Source organism: Sebastes fasciatus, unplaced genomic scaffold (genome assembly GCF_043250625.1).
Source record: "Sebastes fasciatus isolate fSebFas1 unplaced genomic scaffold, fSebFas1.pri Scaffold_26, whole genome shotgun sequence".
Lineage (NCBI taxonomy): Eukaryota > Metazoa > Chordata > Actinopteri > Perciformes > Sebastidae > Sebastes > Sebastes fasciatus.
The window spans coordinates 77,501-90,000 of NW_027428183.1; the positions used below are offsets into that span (position 1 = coordinate 77,501).

Genomic DNA, 12,500 nt, shown 5'->3' on the forward strand with positions numbered 1-12,500 from the left:
CCAAAACACAGCTAAAAACACCCAAGAATGGCTAAGAACTAAACATTGGACTGTTCTGAAGTGGCCTTCTATGAGCCCGGATCTAAATCCTATTGAACATCTGTGGAAGGAGCTGAAACATGCAGTCTGGAGAAGGCACCCTTCAAACCTGAGACAGCTGGAGCAGTTTGCTCACGAGGAGTGGGCCAACATACCTGTCGACAGGTGCAGAAGTCTCATTGAGAGTTACAGAAATCACTTGATTGCAGTGATTGCCTCAAAAGGTTGTGCAACAAAATATTAAGTTAAGGGTACCATCATCTTTGTCCAGGCCAGTTTCATTAGTTTGTTTTTTATTTATTATTACTTTTGTCAGTTTCAAGTTATTTTAGAATAGAATAGAGGCTTTATTGTCATTGTCATTGAAAACAATGAAAAGCAGTTGAGCAGCTCTTTGCAGTAAAAACAAACATTAAAACATTCAAATCACAAAGTACACAAATCAATAAGTGGACCATCATAAAGTGCAGGTGTCATGATTATGGTTCAGCAGCTAGTGTCCTCAGCCTTTGGGGGGGGGGGTTCTACACACTTGACAGCCTGAGGGTAAAAGCTGTTTCGTAGTCTGTTGGTGTGTGTTTTAATTGTCCTGTATCTCCTTCCGGAGGGAAGGGGAGCAAACAGTACATGTCCAGGGTGGGTGGGGTCTTTGGAGATACAGCTGGCTTTCTTACAGAGCCGACCAGTGTATAGGTCACTGAGGGGGGGGTAATGTGGTCCCAATCACTTTTTCTGCCATCCTCACCCCCCGCTGCAGGTCCCTCCTGTTCTCCACTGTGCAGCTAGCAAACCACACAGTGCAGCAGTAGGTCAGGAGGCTCTCAATGGTTGCCCGATAGAAGTTGATCAGCAGGTGTTGAGGAAGGTGAGCCTGTTTCAGCTTCCGGAGGAAGTAGAGTCTCTGCTGGGCCTTCCCCACCTGATGAGAGATGTTTTCGGACCAGGTGAGGTCTGATGAAATGTGGACTCCGAGGTACGTGAAGCAGTCCGGGCGGCTGTGGCTCAGAGGGTAGAGCAGGTTGTCCACCAATCGGAAGGTCGGTGGTTCGATCCCCGGCTGCTCCGGGTCACATGTCGATGTGTCCTTGAGCAAGACACTTAACCCCAAATTGCTCCCGGAGGCAGAGCCATCGGTGTGTGAATGAGTATTTAGATTAAATCCTGATGGGCAAAGTTGGCACCTTAGTAGCCTCTGCCATCAGTGTGTGAATGTGTGTGTGAATGGGTGAATACTGACATGTAGTGTAAAGAGCTTTGAGTGGTCGGAAGACTAGAAAAGCGCTATATAAGTCCAAGTCCATTTACCACCCTCTCCACCTCCTCTCCACGTACGCAGAGGGCAGAGTGCTCCACCCGCCTTGCTCTCCTGAAGTCTATTATCATTTCTTTTGTTTTAGTGGTGTTTAATCCAGGTTGTTATGGGACACCATTGTGTCAGATGTTGGATCTCCTCCCTGTAGGCTGTCTCCTTGTTGTTGGTTATCAGTCCTACTACAGCAGTGTCGTCTGCAAATGTGACCATGGTGTTGGTGGGGTGAATAGTTGAGCAGTCATATGTGAAGAGGGAGTAGAGAAAAGGACTGAGGATGCACCCCTGTGGTGTTCCAGTGCTCAGGTTCAGAGTGGCCGAGGTGTGGTCCCCCATCCTGACACACTGGGGTCTGTTCCTGAGGAAGTCCAGCACCCATGTGCTCAGTGAACTGCCTAAGCCCAAGTTGCTCAATTTGTTAACCAGTTTGTGTGGAATTATTGTGTTGAAAGCAGAACTGAAATCCACAAACAGCATCCTTACATATGTGTTGTTGTGATCCAGGTGTGTAAGGGCTGCGTGAAGAGCTGTTGTGATTGCATCATCCGTCGATCTGTTTGTCCGATAAGCGAACTGGTGTTGGTCAAGATCGGCAGGGATGACAGTTTTAATGTGGGACAGAACTAGTCTCTCGAAACATTTTGTGATAATGGGGGTTAGAGCAACTGGCCGGTAGTCATTCAGGCAGTTCACTGTGGTTTTCTTGGGTACAGGGACGATGGTGGTTTCCTTAAGGCATGTGGGAACAACAGACTGTTCAAGTGAGAGGTTGAAGATGGTTGTAAATACCCGTTAGCTGGTCTGCACAGGCCTTAATGATTCGTCCAGAGACCCCATCCGGTCTTGTCGCTTTCCTGATGTTGACTCGGCGCAGGACGGATTTGACCTGGTGGTGTTGGAGCTTTATCGGTTGGTCTTGCTCTGGTAGTGCCGGCTGGATGTTGGTTTCCTTGTTCTCCCGGTCGAACCGAGCGAAGAAGTGATTCAGGGTATCAGGAAGCGTGTTGTCTGTGGGACTTGAGGCTGTGCGGTTGTCTTTGTAGCCAGTGATGGTTTTTATCCCCTGCCACATGCTCTTGGAGTCGTTGTTCTTAAAGTGCTCCTCTATGCGCTCTTTATATCTGCGTTTGGCCTCCCTGATCCTCCTCCTCAGTCTCTTTTGCGCCTCTTTGTATTCCTGCGAGGTCCCAGATTTAAAGGCAGAGTCCCGTGCTCTGAGCAGGGTCCGCACCTCGCCGTTGAGCCACGGTTTCTGATTCGGAAAGACTTTGATGGTTTTTGTCCCAACCACACCTTCAGCACAAAAGTTTATGTAGGAGAGGACAGCCGTTGTGTGTCCCTCCAGATCTGTCTCCTCAGCAAATATGTCCCAGTCTGTGGTATCAAAGCAGTCCTGTAGAGCTGAGGTGGCTTCCTCAGTCCACACCTGAACTGTTTTAATGGATGGTTTCTGTCTACAGATCAGGGGTCTGTATGCTGGAGTCAGAGACAGGGACAGGTGGTCTGACAGTCCCAGATGTGGGAGTGGAGTGGCTCTGTAGGCATCTGGAATGCTGGTGTAGACCTGGTCCAGTGTGTTTTGCTCTCTTGTAGGGAAGTTTACATTTTTGAAAAACTTGGGCATGACAGATTTAAAGGTCACCTATTATGCAAAATGCACTTTTCCATGTCTTTTAAACATCAATATCTGTCCCCAGTGTGTCTACAGGCCACCATAGTATCATAAAAGACCATCCTCTCTCTTTTTCTCCTCCTCCGTTTGTCCGGAAATGGGTGCAGAAATAAAAATTCGCTTTTTTCCTAGTCTTCTGACGTCATTAGGCAGAAATGCAAGCCATGTAAGGCTTTCCTGTTTCCAGTGAAACAGAACAGCACCCCCCTCACCCCATACCCCGGCTTGGTAACCCCGCCCACGGAGTAGCCGGCTCAGCAAGCTGCGTCCGCCATTGTTATTTCGACTGTTTACTAGTAAACATGCTGAAAGGAAAACCCGCTTGTTCTGTTGTTGGCTGCAATAACTTTAAACTTTAAAGTGGTTTATAAACTTTATTCTAGCTGCTATCTCTCCACTCGTCTCTCTCTCTCTTTCTCTCTCAGAGAGAGAAAGAGAGAGAGAGAGAGCTTCTCCGGGAGGGAGGGGGAGGGTGACGCTGTTGTTGTTGAGGACGTTTGATTGACAGAAAACGCTGACCAATCAGAGCAGAGTGGGAGGAGACAGGCTGTGAATCAGTGGTTTTCAGACAGAGGCTGAATTAGGCTCTGAGGCAGGCAGACTCAGGCTGCAGTATGAGAAGAATAAAGGGTTTTTTGAACATTGCAGCATGTAAACATGTTCTAGTGCAACATTAAAATACATCTATGAACCTGGAAATGAGCATAATATGTGACCTTTAAGGTTGTCATGGTTAAAGTCTCCTGCTGAGAGAACAAGGCTGTCTGCTCCAAGGCTAGCTTAGCGTTAGCATGTGGTGCTATATAGACAGCTGTTATCATGACAGATGTGAACTCCCTGGGCAAGTAGAAAGGTCTACAGCTCAGCATCAGGTCTTCTATCTCCGGGGAACAGTGTGTTTCAGTAACCCTGGCGTCAGTACACCAGCTGCTGTTGACGTAGATACAAAGTCCTCCACCCCTGCTTTTACCGGAGTTGATGGTACGGTCCGCTCTGTAAACAACGCGACCCGCTAGCTCGATAGCAGCGTCCGGGGGTCTCTGTTATTAACATCACGCAGTACTCCAGGCAGCGCGATGTAATCCGCAGTCTTATCTCGTCCATCTTGTTGCTGAGTGACCGGGCATTGGCAAGGAAGAGGCTTGGAATCGCCGGTTTGTAGGGGTTAGCCTTTAGCCTAGCCCGTAGCCCCCCTCTCTTCCCCCGCCTGCGTCTCCTGTGACGCTGCCGTCTCCGCTGAGTCTCCATGGCAACGCTGCTTCCTCCTTCCGGGGAGAACGCAACGCTGCTTCCTCCTTCCGGGGAGAACGCAACGCTGCTTCCTCCTTCCGGGGAGAACGCAACGCTGCTTCCTCCTTCAGGGGGAGAACGCAACGCTGCTTCCTCCTTCAGGGGGAGAACGCAACGCTGCTTCCTCCTTCAGGGGAGAACGCAACGCTGCTTCCTCCTTCCGGGGAGAACGCAACGCTGCTTCCTCCTTCCGGGGAGAACGCAACGCTGCTTCCTCCTTCCGGGGAGAACGCAACGCTGCTTCCTCCTTCAGGGGGAGAACGCAACGCTGCTTCCTCCTTCAGGGGAGAACGCAACGCTGCTTCCTCCTTCAGGGGGAGAACGCAACGCTGCTTCCTCCTTCCGGGGAGAACGCAACGCTGCTTCCTCCTTCCGGGGAGAACGCAACGCTGCTTCCTCCTTCAGGGGGAGAACGCAACGCTGCTTCCTCCTTCAGGGGGAGAACGCAACGCTGCTTCCTCCTTCAGGGGGAGAACGCAACGCTGCTTCCTCCTTCAGGGGAGAACGCAACGCTGCTTCCTCCTTCAGGGGAGAACGCAACGCTGCTTCCTCCTTCCGGGGAGAACGCAACGCTGCTTCCTCCTTCCGGGGAGAACGCAACGCTGCTTCCTCCTTCCGGGGAGAACGCAACGCTGCTTCCTCCTTCCGGGGAGAACGCAACGCTGCTTCCTCCTTCAGGGGGAGAACGCAACGCTGCTTCCTCCTTCAGGGGAGAACGCAACGCTGCTTCCTCCTTCAGGGGGAGAACGCAACGCTGCTTCCTCCTTCAGGGGGAGAACGCAACGCTGCTTCCTCCTTCCGGGGAGAACGCAACGCTGCTTCCTCCTTCCGGGGAGAACGCAACGCTGCTTCCTCCTTCAGGGGAGAACGCAACGCTGCTTCCTCCTTCCGGGGAGAACGCAACGCTGCTTCCTCCTTCAGGGGGAGAACGCAACGCTGCTTCCTCCTTCCGGGGAGAACGCAACGCTGCTTCCTCCTTCAGGGGGAGAACGCAACGCTGCTTCCTCCTTCAGGGGAGAACGCAACGCTGCTTCCTCCTTCAGGGGGAGAACGCAACGCTGCTTCCTCCTTCCGGGGAGAACGCAACGCTGCTTCCTCCTTCAGGGGAGAACGCAACGCTGCTTCCTCCTTCCGGGGAGAACGCAACGCTGCTTCCTCCTTCAGGGGAGAACGCAACGCTGCTTCCTCCTTCAGGGGAGAACGCAACGCTGCTTCCTCCTTCCGGGGAGAACGCAACGCTGCTTCCTCCTTCCGGGGAGAACGCAACGCTGCTTCCTCCTTCAGGGGAGAACGCAACGCTGCTTCCTCCTTCCGGGGAGAACGCAACGCTGCTTCCTCCTTCAGGGGAGAACGCAACGCTGCTTCCTCCTTCCGGGGAGAACGCAACGCTGCTTCCTCCTTCCGGGGAGAACGCAACGCTGCTTCCTCCTTCCGGGGAGAACGCCGTATCTCCGGTGGAATAAAGTTCCAATTCGTGTGCGGGGTGCAAAGTTTGTCCGCCACATTAAGCAGCTCTGCTCTGCTGTATTGCAGATGTCCCTCTATCACTCCAGTGACAACGCACACACACACACACACACACACACACACACACACACACACACACACACACACACACACACACACACACACAGTGACCATTGTGGGTTTTTCTTTCTTTAACGGAAGGGTACCAACAATTTTGTCTATGTGTGTGTATATATATGTATATATATATATACATATATATATATATATACATATACTGGAAAAACAAAGTAGTTAAATTTGTGTTCGTTGGATTATTTCTCTGTTGGTCGAATGCTAATGGTCATTGTATTCTACATGGTTGAAAGCCTGTTTATTTACCTTCATAATGATGTCACCAGTGGCGGCCGGCCAATAGAGGGCCACGGGGCCTGGCCCCACCCACCTTGAGCCACCAAAAAAAAATAAAAAAAAAATAAAATTATTAATTCTAAAAATTGTCAATATGTGTGTTTTTGACCTATGGAATATACCCGTAATATTTGTAAAATAGGATAACTGCGCCAAATATCTGCTTTCCTCCTTGAACTCTCTGCTAGTGCACCTCTCAGCTGCTCTGCTGCACGTGCACTTTCTGGGGCCAAATGGATTTGGCCCCAGGAAGGCGGGTCTAATAAGCAGTACAGCCAATCACTGATTAAAGATATATGATTACAAGCATGAATGACATACAATTCATCCAATCAGCGCCGTAAAAAAGACTTCCGGGAGGGCCAAACTGATTTGGCCCATGGTGTGCGCGCGCACGTTCACGTGTGTCTCTCTCTGTTCTCGTCAGGGCTCATGTCGGTTCTCGCGTGATCTTGTCTTCTCGTCTCTCGCTTCTCTCCACTTCTCTTCTCTCACAGCCCATTTTAACGGCATGACAATGGAACAGCCAAGCACTAGTAGCGCTACTCTTGCAAGACTCAACCCTAACTCAATCAAATCTCTCCTCCAAGACCCGTTTGAGAGAAGGACTTTGGCGGAGAAACTCCTGGTGAAACAACTGGGCCCAGATCAACCTCCTGGACTCAGCATAAAACAACAGACCGGCGTACAAGGCAAGCCACACATGCGGAGCTTCTGTAAAGACTGGTACACGAGGAAGGCCTGGCTAGCTGGATGCAGTCAAGCTAATGCTGTATTTTGCTTCCCATGCGTGCTTTTTAAGTCGACAGGGTCAGATTCAGCATGGGCAGAGACGGGAGTAAGAGACATGAAACACTTGTCTGAAAAAATAAGAAAACACGAGAACACCAGGATGCACATAGATAACTCCGTGAAGCTAGCTATGCTAGGCAGAGTGAACATTGCAATGCAGCTGGACGAAGGACACAGGCTTGCGGTAAAGAAGCACAATGACACAGGATCACCTTAATGCTCTGGCTATGCTCTCCATGGAGAAGAAACTTGTCAGGAACATGCCTGACTTCAATAAGAAGGTCATTGAGAGGTTTGCCACTCAGAAGGACAGAAGAGCAAAGTTCCTTTTATAAATGATCTGTCGTATGTTATATTAACATACTGAATTGTATGAATAAGATGTCCTTATGTCAGTGTTGGAATAAATGATAAAAATGTAACTGCAAAGTAGTAATGCGTTTTTGATACCTTTTTTTGCATTGAATCGTACTAGGATGTTTGTTGAAATTGATTGGCCCTACCCAAAAAAAAATCCACCAGCCGCCACTGGTAGCAACGGTTAAAAATAATCCACCAAACACAAGTTAACTACTTTGTTTTTCCAGTTTATATATATATATATATATATATATACACACACACTGGGTCCTGATTTCCTGTGTATTTGTTCTCAGTAATGAAGCAGTAGTCTAGCCAGTGAAACCTGGTGGCTGTTCCAGGTGAACCGCTCCGTCTCTCACTACCTGATGTCTTCTACCTGACTGTGTCCAGATGGCGGAGACGGTGAAGTACGTGGACGACGAGCATAAGAGCATCTTCCTGAAGCTGCTGAACGAGCAGCGGCTGGAGGGCGAACACTGTGACATCGCCGTGGTGGTCGAAGACGTCAAGTTCCGCGCTCACCGCTGTGTGCTCGCCGCCTGCTCCAACTACTTCAAAAAACTCTTCAAAAAACACGAGGTACTGCTCAAATACTTCAGAAAACACAAAGTACTGCTCAAATACTTCAGAAAACACAAAGTACTGCTCAAATACTTCAGAAAACACACAAAGTACTGCTCAAATACTTCAGAAAACACACAGTACTGCTCAAATACTTCAGAAAACACACAAAGTACTGCTCAAATACTTCAGAAAAAACACAAAGTACTGCTCAAATACTTCAGAAAACACAGTACTGCTCAAATACTTCAGAAAACACAAAGTACTGCTCAAATACTTCAGAAAACACGAGGTACTGCTCAAATACTTCAGAAAACACAAAGTACTGCTCAAATACTTCAGAAAACACACAAAGTACTGCTCAAATACTTCAGGAAACACAAAGTACTGCTCAAATACTTCAGGAAACACACAAAGTATTGCTCAAATACTTCAGGAAACACAAAGTACTGCTCAAATACTTCAGAAAACACACAGTACTGCTCAAATACTTCAGGAAACACAAAGTACTGCTCAAATACTTCAGAAAACACGAGGTACTGCCCAAATACTTCAGAAAACACACAAAGTACTGCTCAAATACTTCAGAAAACACAAAGTACTGTTCAAATACTTCAGAAAAAACACAAAGTACTGCTCAAATACTTCAGAAAACACACAAAGTACTGCTCAAATACTTCAGGAAACACAAAGTACTGCTCAAATACTTCAGAAAACACAAAGTACTGCTCAAATACTTCAGAAAACACACAAAGTACTGCTCAAATACTTCAGAAAACACAAAGTACTGCTCAAATACTTCAGAAAACACAAGGTACTCACCTGTCTGTTTGCGTCTCCTGTAACTCACCTGTCTGTCTGCTTCTCCTGTAACTCACCTGTCTGTCTCCTCAGGTGGACAACTCCTCCGTGATTGAGATCGACTTCATCCGCTCTGACATCTTTGAGGAGGTGTTGAACTACATGTACACCGCCAAGATCTCCGTGAAGAAGAGAGACGTCAACCTCATGATGTCATCAGGACAGATACTCGGCATCCGCTTCCTCGACAAACTCTGCTCTCAGGTAACATTCACACAGGTAACATTCACTCAGGTAACACTCACTCAGGTAACACTCACTCAGGTAACACTCACTCAGGTAACATTCATACAGGTAACACAGGTAACACTCACTCAGGTAACATTCATACAGGTAACACTCACTCAGGTAACACAGGTAACAGGTAACACTCACTCAGGTAACATTCATACAGGTAAAACAGGTAACACAGGTAACACTCACTCAGGTAACAGCTCCTCCTGCTGTGTGATGATGATGCATTCATGTGTCCTCAGAAACGAGACGTGTCATCAGAGGACAAAGACAAGTTTCCGTATGACATCGTAAAGATGGCGCTGCCGCCCGAGGCTCAGCTGGCCGCTGACGCTGAGGTACCAATTAATCAATTCATTCATTCATTCATTCATTAATGAATTAAACTGATCAATAATCAGTAAGATCTATCACACCAGCTTCAACATACTGTGATATTATTAATATTATTATTAATATTGTGACGGTGTTGCAGGTGCTCGGGGAGCACGACGACACGCCCACCACAGATGACCTCGTTGAAGGGTCGGCCAATCAGGAGCTAGATAAGTCCCCCAGTGCAGCGCTGCGTGTCCAGGAAGCCATCCTGAAAGAACTGACCAATGAGGACGTACACAAGGTACACATACCTGTTAAACACTCACCTGTTAAACACACACCTGTTAAAAACACTCACCTGTTAAAAACACACCTGTTAAACACTCACCTGTAAAACACACACCTGTTAAAAACACACACCTGTTAAAAACACTCACCTGTTAAACACACACCTGTGAAACACTCACCTGTTAAAAACACACACCTGTTAAAAACACTCACCTGTTAAACACTCACCTGTTAAACACTCACCTGTTAAACACACACCTGTTAAACACTCACCTGTTAAAAACACTCACCTGTTAAAAACACTCACCTGTTAAACACACACCTGTGAAACACTCACCTGTTAAAAACACACCTGTTAAAAACACACACCTGTTAAACACTCAATTGTTAAAAACACTCACCTGTTAAAAACACACCTGTGAAACATTCACATGTTAAACACACACCTGTTAAAGAGACAGATCCAGCCAGGTATTTCCCTTTGGACAAGTAGAGGACATGAAAGATGTCCTCACGGTGAAGACATGTCCTCACAGCTATGGTTAAAAGCTGAAATTGGTCCTCACAAGATAGCAATACAAGGCCACACACACCTAAATACAGGTAACCACAGGTAAACAGATCATGTGACCTCTCCAGGTGACCTGCTACGACCAGGATGTGGTGACAGAGATGGAGGCGGAGCCTAAAGAGCTGGGGGCGGAGCACCACGCCACCCAAACACTGACGTTTGCAGACAGTATTGGGGAGGTGAAGGACGAGCAGCCGCCCGGCTGGTCGACGGCAACGACCGACATGAAGTTTGAATACCTGCTGTACGGACACCGAGACCAGCTCGGCTGCCAGGTGTGTGGGAAGACCTTCCTGGACGAGAGCAGACTCAGGTATGTACAACTCACCTGACCAACACACCTGACCAACACACCTGACCAACTCACCTGACCAACACACCTGACCAACACACCTGACCAACTCACCTGACCAACACACCTGACCAACACACCTGACCAACACACCTGACCAACACACATGACCAACACACCTGACCAACACACCTGACCAACACACCTGACCAACACACATGACCAACACACCTAACCAGCACACCTGACCAACACACCTGACCAACACACCTGACCTCCACACCTGACCTCTCTGTCTTCAGGAAACATGAGAAACTTCATTCAGCAGAGCGCCCGTTCGCGTGTGAGATCTGCACCAAAGCTTTCACCACCCACGCTCACCTGAAAGGTAAAATCACACCTGTACTCAGGTATGCTCACCTGAGCTCTGATGTCATCAGATTGTAGATTGTAGATTTAACAGATGATGGAGATTTTACAGGTGATCTTTGTTTTACTGAGGTAAAGTGTTTGGCTCCGCCTTCACCTGTGTGTTTCAGAACACCTGAAGATCCACACGGGCTTCAAACCGTACAGGTGTGACGTTTGTGGGAAGTCGTTCATTCGAGCTCCAGACCTGAAAAAACATGAACGTGTTCACAGCAACGAGAGGCCGTTCGCCTGCCAGATGTGTGACAAGGTGAGCTCACCTGTCTGTCTCTCACCTGTCTGTGTCTCACCTCTCTGTGTCTCACCTGTCTGTCTCTCACCTGTCTGTCTCTCACCTGTCTGTCTGCAGGCGTTTAAACACAAGTCTCACCTGAAGGATCATGAGAGGAGACACAGAGGAGAGAAACCCTTCGTCTGTCCGTCCTGCACCAAGGCCTTCGCCAAGGTAATACTACTACTAATACTACTACTACTACTATTAGTACTACTACTACTACTACTAATACTACTACTACTACTATTAGTACTACTACTACTACTACTAATACTACTACTACTACTATTAGTACTACTACTACTACTACTACTACTACTACTACTACTACTATTAGTACTACTACTACTACTACTACTACTACTACTACTACTACTATTAGTACTACTACTACTATTAGTACTACTACTACTACTACTACTACTATTAGTACTACTACTACTATTAGTACTACTACTACTACTACTACTACTATTAGTACTACTACTACTATTAGTACTACTACTACTACTATTAGTACTACTACTACTACTACTACTACTACTACTATTAGTACTACTACTACTACTACTACTATTAGTACTACTACTACTACTACTACTACTATACTACTACTACTACTACTACTACTACTACTATTAGTACTACTACTACTACTGCTACTATTAGTACTACTACTACTACTACTACTACTACTACTATTAGTACTACTACTACTACTATTAGTACTACTACTACTATTAGTACTACTACTACTACTACTACTACTATTAGTACTACTACTACTACTATTAGTACTACTACTACTACTACTACTACTACTACTATTAGTACTACTACTACTACTATTAGTACTACTACTACTATTAGTACTACTACTACTACTACTACTACTATTAGTACTACTACTACTACTACTATTAGTACTACTACTACTACTACTACTACTACTACTACTATTAGTACTACTACTACTACTACTACTATTAGTACTACTACTACTGCTACTATTAGTACTACTACTACTACTACTACTACTATTAGTACTACTACTACTACTATTAGTACTACTACTACTACTACTATTAGTACTACTACTACTACTACTGCTACTATTAGTACTACTACTACTACTACTATTAGTACTACTACTACTACTACTACTACTACTACTACTATTAGTACTACTACTACTACTACTACTATTAGTACTACTACTACTGCTACTATTAGTACTACTACTACTACTACTACTACTACTACTACTACTACTACTATTAGTACTACTACTACTACTACTACTACTACTATTAGTACTACTACTACTAC

The 12,500-nt window shown here is 46.6% G+C and overlaps 1 protein-coding gene and 1 long non-coding RNA gene across 5 annotated transcripts in view; one reads left to right on the top strand and one right to left on the bottom strand.

Moving 5' to 3' along the window:
- Positions 1-12,500, top strand: part of LOC141763681 (zinc finger and BTB domain-containing protein 14-like) — a 20,253-nt gene that overhangs the window by 3,911 nt on the left and 3,842 nt on the right. For all 4 annotated transcript variants that reach the window (XM_074628255.1, XM_074628256.1, XM_074628259.1 and 1 more), the window contains exons 2-9: positions 7,734-7,922; positions 8,799-8,969; positions 9,242-9,337; positions 9,475-9,618; positions 10,245-10,489; positions 10,771-10,856; positions 11,008-11,147; positions 11,247-11,342. In XM_074628255.1, the coding sequence (XP_074484356.1) occupies positions 7,734-7,922; positions 8,799-8,969; positions 9,242-9,337; positions 9,475-9,618; positions 10,245-10,489; positions 10,771-10,856; positions 11,008-11,147; positions 11,247-11,342 (1,167 nt within the window). The remainder of the gene's footprint in view (positions 1-7,733; positions 7,923-8,798; positions 8,970-9,241; positions 9,338-9,474; positions 9,619-10,244; positions 10,490-10,770; positions 10,857-11,007; positions 11,148-11,246; positions 11,343-12,500) is intronic.
- Positions 9,629-10,238, bottom strand: LOC141763682 (uncharacterized). Its single transcript, XR_012593120.1, has 3 exons — positions 10,007-10,238; positions 9,721-9,878; positions 9,629-9,675 (listed from the first exon to the last, which is right to left on the bottom strand). It is a non-coding gene; the product is annotated as an uncharacterized LOC141763682 (long non-coding RNA).